At 42.3% G+C, this 11,607-nt stretch overlaps 2 protein-coding genes across 2 annotated transcripts; both read right to left on the bottom strand.

The window, feature by feature from the left end:
- Window positions 1–2,235: 2,235 nt before the first annotated feature.
- Window positions 2,236–6,584, bottom strand: LOC115779278 (protein wntless homolog). Its single transcript, XM_030727847.1, has 12 exons — window positions 6,479–6,584; window positions 5,356–5,619; window positions 5,105–5,229; window positions 4,867–5,022; window positions 4,656–4,792; window positions 3,863–4,031; window positions 3,677–3,774; window positions 3,534–3,591; window positions 3,290–3,439; window positions 3,092–3,175; window positions 2,815–2,980; window positions 2,236–2,723 (listed from the first exon to the last, which is right to left on the bottom strand). Exons 1-12 carry the CDS (start codon window positions 6,582–6,584, stop codon window positions 2,623–2,625), a joined length of 1,614 nt encoding a protein of 537 aa, XP_030583707.1. The 3' UTR covers window positions 2,236–2,622.
- A 177-nt stretch (window positions 6,585–6,761) lies between these two features.
- Window positions 6,762–10,515, bottom strand: dr1 (down-regulator of transcription 1). Its single transcript, XM_030728149.1, has 3 exons — window positions 9,647–10,515; window positions 9,363–9,526; window positions 6,762–7,920 (listed from the first exon to the last, which is right to left on the bottom strand). The coding sequence occupies exons 1-3, from the start codon at window positions 9,864–9,866 to the stop codon at window positions 7,774–7,776; spliced, it is 531 nt and encodes a 176-aa protein (XP_030584009.1). The 5' UTR covers window positions 9,867–10,515; the 3' UTR covers window positions 6,762–7,773.
- Between the last annotated feature and the right edge of the window lie 1,092 nt (window positions 10,516–11,607).

Here is an 11,607-nt window from a genome sequence, read left to right as displayed (position 1 = left end):
TAGGTCATACAGCGCAAATTCATTCGATCCTGGCTGTGATACACCTGCAGCCGAGACGGTGAAGTATGCTTCAAAAACAGCCACATTGCCATAAATATATTTCCAGTATGAAGTGCTGCCATTTTTGACTGGTGCTTATTTCTTCCATGTTTTTGTTGTTTTCGGTCATGTCGGGGTGTCTTGAAAGGCGCTCGTGTACCTCATCATCATCATCAGTAGTAGCAGTAGTAGTAACAGTAGTAGTAGCAGTAGTCTGTGAACAGGTGAGTCAGCAGGTATTTGGACCTTTGTGTTTGTTCTCAGCTCTGTGAGCACAAACATCTTTAAATATAAATTAAAAAATTGGGTTAAATTATAAAGAAATGTGACAGGAAATCTATGAGAATTTGACCGAAGTTACTAATCAGTCAGACTCTCTTCCGGATTGGCTTCCTGTTTTAACAGGAGGAAGTTTGGATGAAGTGGAAACAGTCATTGGAATAACTCAGTTCAATAACCCCACGTGTTCCTGAGAAACAATAAATTACATTTTTTATAAAAGTGTGAAAAAAATTTTTTATGTGTGTCATGTGTTTACTGGGGTTAGGTTAATTGGTTACTCTAAATTGCCCACAGGTGTGAGTGTGAGTGTTGTCTGTTTCTCTGTGTTAGCCCTGCAACAGGCTGGCGACCCGGATAGACTCCAGCCAAATCCTGGCTCGACTAGTGTTTGTGGTACTTCTGTTCAACGATAACTTGCAGCTTACAGGACTAATCTGAAATAAAATAAAGAATATATTATCAAAGTGCCAAATCTTAACATCGTGCTAAATCTTAGAGCAGCCCTTTGAGCACACAGTGCTTTCGAGGTTCAGGGCTTTGAAAGAAACTGGACGGATGCATTGAGGCATTGATCATGACTGCAGCGTTCAGTCCGGCTTCCTGGAGGATCCCTCTGCCTTCGTGCTATTCTTCAGCAGCTCAGATAAACAAGTTGAGAACCTTACACCTCCAAACCCTGAACAGGTAAAGGCTCCTTGTTGCTTTGGGCGAATGCTCAGGATCATTTTCCCTCTGAAGAAACGAGTTTTGATGCAGTGACTTAATTAGAGCACAGAAGGCTCCTGCATACCTCTATATTCATTATGCTGCAGCAAAAACATCAATAACTGCCACATACATTCAAAATATACTGGAAGCACTGCTGTGTTTGATCAGTGAGATACAAATCAGCTACATTTACATGCACGTGTCAATCAGGTGTCAAACTCAGAGAGCGCCATCTACTGGCCGGACCAATAAAACAACCGCATAATCACCTAAAAACCAAAACATAAAAAACTCCAGACTGTTGCCATTTCTTCTGGTATTAAAGGTTTTAGTACATTTTGAAAACATTCACATTTAATAAGCCATCCTGCAGATGAGCAGCCTGAGATGATGAACTATAAAAACCGCTCCAACTCTTCAGTTTGTGCACTTTAAAGAAACGCTGCTGTGCATTAAAGTGAAAGACACATCAGCATAGCTCCTCCGGCTTTAACCACAAACAAGGAAATCCACATGCAGAGTTACAGAAGTACCTGCACTTTGTTCCACATAGAAGACAGGACAGTCTGTCCACTGTAAGCAAACAGGAAATTTTCAGGTACATAATCAAATATTAGCTGTAAAAAAAAACACCTAATTTTCTTTTGGTTGCTCTGCAGCCTGTGGGTGACGTGTTTCTGGCTTAGAAGGCTATGAAAATGATCCAGAAATTAACAGTTCAGACTCTCGTGATGTGAGCTATCCTTAAGGATATTAAGGAAATTTATGCCCTCTTTCTTTGACACTTTCATATTTTCCAGTCACCCAGTGCCCATACAAGCCTGTTCTGGCCCACGGGCCACATGTTTGACATCTCTGGTCACTGCTCCACACTCCACCTCAGTCTGAATCACAGCTCATCTGTGCACAAAGTAACAAGCCCATAAAATTCAGCACCAAAGTAAGCAAACACGTTTGAAGTTTGGTAAAATAAAAACGAATGCGTTGCCGTTTTTCCACTGTTCATATAAGAGAATTCAGATGAAGGCTGAATCCTGCTGTTTCAGATCGCACGCAGGGACAAATGAAGCTCAAAGGCTGAACAATTGTGAGGAGATGTTTAAATATCCAGGAACTTCTCATATATGTATAAAAAATACAATCAAATAAAGGATTTAACCAAAGGTTTAGATTTATTTTTTCAGTTCTCAAAGATAATTTGCTGTTTTTTTCTTCTCATCCCAAGTTTAAGGAAACGAGTCTTCATTTCAGGAGGTTGTAATGACATAGTGACATGCAGGGGGTCACAGGTCAACACGTTTCCTGGCAGACCGTGTAGCTGATGTCTGTTAGATAACAATAACAACAGATAACATTTAAAATATGCAGCGCTGGGGCCTCTAAGGGCCGGCTTCCCAGAGAATCTAACTTTGTATATTCAAGCCTTCCTCATATTTCCTTATACTGCAGCTTCCTGTAGCTTTCCCAGCCTGTTCATTTTCCTTCTTAAATGTTACAGCATTGGCTCACTTGCACATCTAGCAGTGAAGAAGATTCAGACAAACAGCAGAAAATTAAAGGATAACACAACAAAAACTAAAGCAAGCCCTGCAGTTACTCCTCAGCCACCTTCCCGGTGATCCTGTAGACCTCCGTGGGCCCCTGCTCTCCACACGTCAGCTGCGTCTCGTGGCTTTCCGGCTTTTCTGTCATATCTGTAACACAATCTCAGACAAACAGTTCCAGCATATTTACAAAGCAAATATCTCTTTCCATCCTTTCACCAACAGCAGAACTGTTACACACCTGTGTGCGGAGTGTCCCCTGACTCGCTCCGCCTGTGCTTGTGCGAGGGGGCATAGAGGAAGATGATGGTGAAGACGTACAGGTTCCACATGCCGTAGATTCCCGTGAGGAAGGCGCTGTGGACTTGGAGAGTGAAATCTCCCCAGTGCCAGTGACCCTCACTGACCTGATTAAACAAATATGAATGTTTGAAATGAAACACGTTCAAAAAACAAATCATGAAAGTGTTTTAAAGAAGAATAAACAGCAGTTAAAGATCATTAAGGTTAAAACTTACTTGATTTAAGATGAAGAAGATGACGGTCACAGCAGCACATGTGAGAGTCACCAGCATTAAAAACCTAAACCTGAAAATAATCCCCTGAAAAAAAAAAAACCAAACAGGCAGAATTACCAAATAATCTAGTTTATAAAAGTTTTTCCTTTTAGCCAAATTGACAGCTCTGTCTTTGGTGATTCAGATACCGAATCAAACCTTATAGCGCAGTCTCCGAGCCTCCGGCATTGCAGGAAGCTGCTGCATTTTCCCACCAATGGTTCTGAGCACACAGCACACCATACGGCACAGGGAGAGGAAATACAGGCAAACAGAAATCCCTGCCACAGTGATGAAGGCAATATGTGGCTTCAGCTAAGGAAAAAAGCTCGGACGGTAATGACAGCCCCACAGCTACATTGCTTTATATAATAAAGTATTGATATCTGAAGGATACTGCAACCTTACTCCTGGAGTCTGATGCCCACACACTGTAGAAAGGATTGCTCAAATGAACCCCCCTCAGGAAAGAGAGAAACCAAATCACTTTCAAACAGTCCACACTGACAGCACACAAGACAAACAGGAACAAAAAACTGAATTTACCTTTCACTCAGGTCAAATATGAGGAGAACAGAAGATCCAAACACCACGAGCCCAACCTGCCACTGATACGCTGAGAGCCGATTCCTCTGATGCTGGTCCTGGTGCATTCATGGAAGGAAGAAAGAGCAATAACTGGCAGAAAAGTGCAGAGAAAAGTACAGCAGCAAACCACAAAGACCTGCTAACCATGAGGTGTTCACCACAGAAGATGATCCAGAAACAGAAGAGTGTAGAGTAGAAGGCGCCCTGCTGGGCGTCCTCAAACAGCAACATCCACGTCCACTCAAAGCCCATCGACAGCCACTCCACCGGCATGTTCAGGAAGGTCACCGAGAGGCCCAGAGCAAAAATCACCCTGAACAGGGCAAACACAAAAAGAAGCTCTTAGATCCACTCCAAAGATAACTCCTTCTGCTCTGCTGCAGGTGGAGCACTGACCGGAAATGCTACGCAGAAGCATTTTGGACCTCTGAGCAGCGAACTCTTAAAAGCCTGCCTGAAGGCTCAGCAGTGGTTTTAAGTTCTCACTGAGTCTGAAAGAGCAAAGTGCTCCTGATGAGGGGCTGTGCTGGATGACTTCATCCTGCCTTTCTGCAAAAAATCCCCCACCCTCCACCCCCAAACTGCTCAATAACGACTATTACTATTATTATTATTATTATTTATTATTATTATTATTTTGTAGTAAACCTGGCTCTTTTTATTTAACTTTTTAAGCACACCTTTTAACCACCAGAGGTGCCCCTTGCAGCCCTGCAGGGAAATAAATACAAAAGACAAAGAATACAAGTGCAAAATATAAAATGATAATTTTAAAAAATGATTTCAATTAAATTCATTATTTTATTACATTTATAATTACACTTATTTTTTTCCATTTGTATTTAAAGTCCATTTTATCCCAAAGTGATAGTTTTGTTCCATGAAGGTTGTCACAACAACACGCTTCGTTTTTACACACAATCTGGCCAAAACATACTTTTCCAAAAGGACTGGAGGTCTGGCCATGAGCCTGATCCTGTCCCAGTACCAGACTGTAGCCACCAACATCCAGGGACTGAACACCGTCTTCATGCTGACCCACACTTTGGTGAAGCCTCCGTTCTGGTGGATGCCCTGAGGAAGAGGAAAGCCGTCAGAGGCTTTGGAGTTGAATTCAAACGTAGTTAAAGTGTAAGAGTTACACTCACCACCACATGGATGTCCTTTATTTCTCCGATGCCCACGTTCACCGTGTCGTTCACTGGCAAACGCAGGTTGATTAAGAAATATTTGTGGGCGACACTCCCCAGCTCCATGAAGGGTATGGGGTCGCAGTGATAAAAGCGTCCTTCGTTTTCACGAGTCTGGAAGAGCACTGAGTTTACTGAGCGCACAAATGTGATGCTGGTTTATTTCTGCGCAGAACACGGAGTCACGCAGGTTTACCTTGGGCACCGCAAATGTGCACCTGAGCGGCCTGTGCTCCACCGAGTGAAATTTTGAGGTCCACTCAGACGTCGTGTCATCCCTGAATGCCAGGCGAGCATCAACAGTGACGACCACATCGTCTTCTATATACACACACACACACACACACACACACACACACACACACACACACACACACACACACACACGCTGCATTTATTAGAAATCCACTGTTTACATTTCTGACAAAGACAAAGCAGACATCTGACCGATCTGATTTATCATTTTGAATGCGATGTCAAACTGCAGCACAGCCAGCAGGTACTGAAACCAGGGGCTCATCTCCTTGTTGGGCAGGGGTACGTGCACAGCGAAAACAACGTCGTTGGCATCCAGCGTTTTAGCCAAAGGTTCGTCAAAGCTGTGGACCTGCTGGCACCGATTCGAGCCCCACGGCACGAGCCACGCGCGCGTCCTGTGGCGATCGATGCATTTGGTGGCCAAGTATCGGATGGCAGTGGTAGGACTGGGAGCTACGGCAAAGGAAATCAGAGATCTTACTTTAAAGATTAAAGCGTATTCATTTTAATTTCACCAACACAAAACAAAGAACACGAATCAGCTTTAATTTGGTTAAACTTTAAATTACTGACGCATTTACAGTGATGGTGAGTAGCATAAAAGGATACTAACAATTAACTATGTTAATTTATATGTAAGATGAAAAACTGTTCAGTGGGCACAGAAAGAAGCTGGTTTGTAATCACAAATTTAATCAGTTAATTTCTTGTAAGGTGGGCATAAACAGCAGATCTCAGTAAAAGCCTGAATGTAGTGAGTGATTTTAGGCTGCAGTTACCACTACCTGAAGCTGCTCACTGGCTCCTAATGAGGACTAAAATGTAGCTATGTGAAATGAGAAAAGTTACACTGTAATTATACAGAGTACTTTTGGAGTATTTAAAAAGAATTTATGGTTATTAACTGCTGCAGGACTCACCAACAGCCATCAGACCAAATTTGAAGGGAAGTTCGTTCTACTCCTGAAAAAATTAAATACATAAATCTTGACATTTTTTAAATGATCATATATATTTTTTTTCCTGTAACTGTCTCAATACCAGATCTGTGTAAAACAGAAACCTGCAGATGACTGCGGCCCTCACCGCTCGCTATGCAGACTAACAAATTCATGTGATGTGCACTGAGCAAAGGTTTGAAAATGGTGAGCACATCACCAAGAACATTAAAGGAACGTTGCTGGCTGAGCAGAACCTGCAGCACAATAATGTATTAACCTGATCTAAGTGCACATAACAAAGATGCAACAATACAAATTATCTGAGCCATTATTAAATTAAAAATTATGCAAAAAAAAAAATGTCTACTTACAAATTAATGCTCCAACCATGATGGAACAAATCTGTAAAAGGAGAATGAAACAAACAAACAAAACCAATTTTCTGGTGCTCATGTTCTCTATGATTGCTCCGGCCATTTGTAGGAGAGATCTTGGGGTAAAAAGCGTAAAAAGAAAGCTGAGTGCTCCCCTGCAGCTCGTCTACTCGCTCACACACATCTGACTCTCCTAAAGGATACGCCAGACATCGGGGTCAAACAGAGCATGTGCAGAGGGGACGGGAGGTGGAACGAAAAACAACAGAGAACATTTGTCTATAAAACACGATTCCTTTATTGCTTAAAGAATACAACTTTGTAGAATAGGCAAGTGAATGTATCACAACTAGGTTACTTATCTTTACACTGAGGACTGACCACAGTCACAATGCAAATGTTTGATACTGCACCCAAGGAAAAGGGAAATAACAAATCTGGCCTGGATATCAAAGCGTCTTACAAAGTTATAGGTTAATAATCGCCAACATTGTCCACACTGATCTGGAGTCAGCAATGAGAATCACAGTAGCACCTACACCTTTAAAAAAAGAAAAAAAAAAAAAATTCTGGGCTGTGAGTCTATCTTTGGTTCTATGAGACAAAATATTCAGTTTCTCAAAAGGTGCAGCTAATAACCAATACTGTGTGTGGTTCAAGGCAAAAGGAAAATGCAACATAAAGTATATGAATAAGCTAAAACAAAAATGTATTTTTCCTCATTTAACAATATTCACAACCCCTCAATCCGTCCACAAATAAACCCAGAGGAGGGGGAAAGAAAGCGGCAGTCAAACACCAAGAAAAGAGGAACTGCTCTGGAGTCATCGGGAGCAGCTTTCCTACACCGCTAGCTGCGATCTAGCACTATGGTTGACAGAAATAAGCTAGCTGGTGCAGTACCTGAAAGAGCAAACACCTGCTGCATTATCACCAAAATTCACTGAAATGTGCCTTCAGTGCTTCCACAAATCTACGAATTACTCACAACAAAACATCAAGACATAATTAAACAGAAGCAACCTAAAGAAAAAAAATGAGGGGGGAGATGAGAATAATCAAAACTTCCTTAACAGCTTTTCAATGCAAATGAATTTCAGGTTCTGGTATCTGAACATGTTGACATCCCCCTCCATCTCCATCGTCAATACCAAATGTGCATTTTCCTTGTGTCACAGATGTGTACCAGCGGTCAAACACATCTCATGTCTCTGTCAATGACAGCACTGGGAGGTTTGTGCGCCAGCGCTGTCCCGGAAAGGGATTCGGACAAACTGAACAGTGTCCTGGGATCACATGTCATCCTCCTCGTCTTCATCCTGAGAGGAACCGGCCTGTTGGGCGGCGGTGGCAGATGCTGCCGCCATCTGTGCCTGCTGGGCGGCCTGCTGCATCTGCAACCACTCCTGGTGAGCGAGCTCTGCCTGCTGCTGTCGTGCCTTCACAAAACAGGCAAATGACAATTATATCAGGCAATTAGAAAGGCTCATTGTGGCTGATGTTTAATTAGAACTCAAATATCATGAGCCCTTTCTGCGATGAAACTCAGTTATTAATTAGGACAGCACGGCTCATAGTTACAGTGTGTAAAATACTGGAAACGACCACTGTTATTTTACCAGCCCTAAAAAAAAGCTCGGCTTCAGGTGACCCTATCTGGAGAGTTTCAGACTCCATCGTAATTTTTCATTGGCAAAACTAAGTAATCTTCACGATCACTTAAAAAGCCAGATTTTACGTGTAGTGGGCAGCCACAAAGGTTTATCGGTGCATGTCACCAGAAGCAAACATACTTTAATAAGCCTGAATGTGTGAATGCTCTCTTAACCACAGTGAATTCTTACCTGCGTCGTGATGACAGTATACAAACAGTGATTACACTTCATTGATTACAGATGTGCTTTCTGGCCACTGTACTCAAATATGGCAGATTCCACAAACCGGTGCCTGCTCCTGTGTTTTAATGGATTCATGCTAAGTTTATAAGAATGTATCAATTTGCTGAAAGATGTAATTAAACACTAATCTATGTATTTTTCTGAGTACAATATGACTGCACCTTTAACTACCGTATTACGCATTATCGTGTTTATTATACATCCAGATGTTTTAAATCAAAAATGGGTTTGCTGCATTTTTCCCAAAGCATTTCCTGCCGAACTGAGTACAAAAAAAGATTAGTGACAGTTTGAATAGACCTGCGTCACCAAAGCTTGCACAGTTCTTCTGGTTTAATTGTTTTTTTTTATAGCAGGGTTGGCCTGCAATAAATTAACTCTGCTTCAGTCCCATTGTTTTTGTGGGCACTGAAAGAAGTGTACAATCATTTCCAGCGCTTAGTCATACATTCATGAACAGTTATGCTCAGTGGGACATTTTTCAGTGGCTAAACGGTTATTTGGCCTGGAATGAATTTGAGCAACAATATCATGAAAGCAAGAGCGTGCTGATGGACCCCTCAGACCACTCCTGCCTACTTCTATTTATTTAAGCCACTTTATTAAATCCTAGCTGTGTTTTAAACTTAATTTTTAACTGCTGCAACCAAGAATCTTCCAAACTTTTGGGGTGAATAGAGCATATCTTATCTTAAAAAATATCCAGTTGTTCTTTATACCTTTTGTAATTACTGCTACCATCTCTCCACATCCACACATTCTCATACTGAGTAAAATTCATGTGCCAAAGAAGAAAAAACCAGAACATCCAGCTCAATTAATTTCCTATTGAACAATATCATTAAAGCTTAACTCTGACATGGCGAGAGCCCTAAATGCCTCATGGGTTAGATTAAGTGACCTGGGATTGAGTCATAATCCTGGCTTCAATTATTGCTTCACCAAAACTTTACACATAAGTGATATTTCTTTTAGGATCACACCTTTGCAAACAATTCCTGTTGTTGCCTGAGAAGCTCTTCTTCAGGGATGCCCAGGTTCTCCAGTCTCGAGCTGGCCTTCCTCCTCTTCAAAGCTACAGTTTTGCATTCCTGCAGGACGTCTTTCACCTCCGTGATGTACGATGCGAAACCGAGGCTCTCGAGGGCTGCGGTGCGAAAGCAGGAGGCGAAAGTGTTTTAATTACTCTCTGTGGTTTAAGGCTCACTATTGGGCGACACACATACACACGTCTGCTAAGACAGAAGGAAAACAGAGCCGGACTCACCGTTGATGACATGTTCAGGGGAAATGGTCTTCTTGTCGGACTTGTTGCATATTTCGTTGGCTTCTGAGGATATGAGGTGGATGAACTCTGTGCAGCAGTTAACCACAAGCTCCCTGGCGTCGTTGGCCACCCGCACGTTGGGAAGCGTTTCTTTAATCATCTTGTTGATAGCTGCTCTCGGGATGGTGAGGTCGTCGTCGTTTCCAGAGGAAGAAGCCATCGTGGCAGACGAATGGACACAAACCAGAAAGAGAAACTGAAAGTCCGGCTCTCGAATGACGGAAGAATGAGGGAAACTTTCACCAGGCCTTCTTGGGTCAGCCGAGATAAACTGTAACGGCCAGGTCAAGATAACGTCAACAGGGAGTTAAATGTCATGAAGCAATGCGACGTTTCCTCTAAGTTAGCCGACTAGTTAAGCTAGTAGCTAATAGTTAAGAGTTTTCGAAGAGCGGCGCCTCTGTGCGGAATGTGACAGAAATAAACGGTCTAAAAATGCCAAAGCACACAAAAAAAGAGAAGACAAAACGTTAATACTGTGGGGAAAGTGCTTTGCTAGCTAGCTGCCAGGCTAGCTAGTAGCTATGGTCCCTGTCGCGAGAAAGCCGCAGCGCAGAGGGTAGCTGAGAGCGAGCAGCATGGCTAACGCTAGGCTAACAATGAAGAGCCTCCCTTAGTGAGCGGCATCGACACAGAAGCGGGAGAAAACTGCCACAACACTGCCGGCTGCTCTACCGTACATGGACAGATGAGCCGAACATTTCAAATAAACAAAAACATCGTATAATTTATTTTATACTTTTAGAAATCTGGGCAACATTAGCTTAAACCTAGCCGGACGTAACGTCAAACAAAGAGCCGGATACGGTTCTTCTTCGTTGGTGTCTAAAGCCAGTCGGAATCCCTTTGAGTAGCATTGCTGCGGCCTTCTGGCAGTAATCGTTCATTATTGCTCTTAGAAGATACTCAGAGTTTCTGGTATTAATCCAGCTGCCGAAAAACACAGACATCAAAACAAATAAATTTATTTTCGTATATTTTAGGCTTCGTACTGATACTTCCTTTTTCTATATATTTTAATGGTGGCTGCATCAATATTTCTATACCATCAGTAGACTGCAACACATATACACCTGCCCTTCCAAATATCTCAGACCCATTGATTTGTTCAGTTCAGCTCAATTTTATTTATATAAATCACAACAAATAGTTGTCTCAAGGCACGTCATATTGTAAAGAACCATACAAAAATTACAGAGAAAACCCAACAGTTAAAGCGACCCACTTGGTGACAGTGGGAAGGAAAACCTCCCTTTTAACAGGAAGAAACCTCCAGCAGAACCAGGCTCAGGGAGGGGGGGTCATCTGCTGTGACTGGTTGGGGATGAGGGTGTCTGTCTCCTGAATTCAAGCTGGGAGCTGGTTCCACAGAAGAGGAGCCTGAAAGCTGAAGGCTCTGCCTCCCATTCTACTCTTAAGTATCCTAGGAACCACAAGTAAGCCAGCAGTCTGAGAGTGAAGTGCACTATTGGGTTGATACGGTTCTATGAGGTCTTTAAGATAAGATGGGGCCTGATTATTCAAGACCTTGTAGGTGAGGAGAAGGATTTTAAATTCTATTCTAGATTTAACAGGGAGCCAATGAAGAGAAGCCAATATGGGAGAAATCTGCTCTCTTTCTAGTCCCTGTCAGTACTCTAGCTGCAGCATTTTGGATCAGCTGAAGGCTTTTCAGGGAGCTTTTAGGACAGCCTGATAATAATGAATTACAATAGTCCAGCCTAGAAGTAATAAATGCATGAATTAGCTTTTCAGCATCACTCTGAGAAAGGATGTTTCTAATTTTAGAAATATTAAGTATGTGTTAGACACCATGTTTCTAATGTTTGTAGGGCTGAGTACAATAACTCCAGTTTGATCTGAACCATTTGTTCCCCGATGGAAAAAGGGGGGGGGGCAAT

The sequence above is a fragment of the Archocentrus centrarchus genome, chromosome 4, assembly GCF_007364275.1.
Source record: "Archocentrus centrarchus isolate MPI-CPG fArcCen1 chromosome 4, fArcCen1, whole genome shotgun sequence".
Taxonomy (NCBI): Eukaryota; Metazoa; Chordata; class Actinopteri; order Cichliformes; family Cichlidae; genus Archocentrus; species Archocentrus centrarchus.
This window is presented reverse-complemented; position numbering and strand designations above follow the sequence as displayed.

Bases quoted from the DNA above. Each gene is read 5' to 3' on its own strand.
- dr1 (XM_030728149.1), bottom strand. From the start codon at position 9,866: ATGGCTTCTTCCTCTGGAAACGACGACGACCTCACCATCCCGAGAGCA. The intron at 9,527-9,646 runs GTGAGTCCGGCT...TTCGCACCGCAG, and splicing joins CCCTGAACATGTCATCAACG to CCCTCGAGAGCCTCGGTTTC. The intron at 7,921-9,362 runs GTGTGATCCTAA...TGTTTTGTGAAG, and splicing joins AACAGGAATTGTTTGCAAAG to GCACGACAGCAGCAGGCAGA.
- LOC115779278 (XM_030727847.1), bottom strand. From the start codon at position 6,584: ATGGCCGGAGCAATCATAGAGAACATGAGCACCAGAAAATTGGTTTTG. The intron at 5,620-6,478 runs GTAAGTAGACAT...CCTTTGCCGTAG, and splicing joins CATGGTTGGAGCATTAATTT to CTCCCAGTCCTACCACTGCC. The intron at 3,176-3,289 runs GTTTGATTCGGT...TTTTTTTTTCAG, and splicing joins CTCGGAGACTGCGCTATAAG to GGGATTATTTTCAGGTTTAG.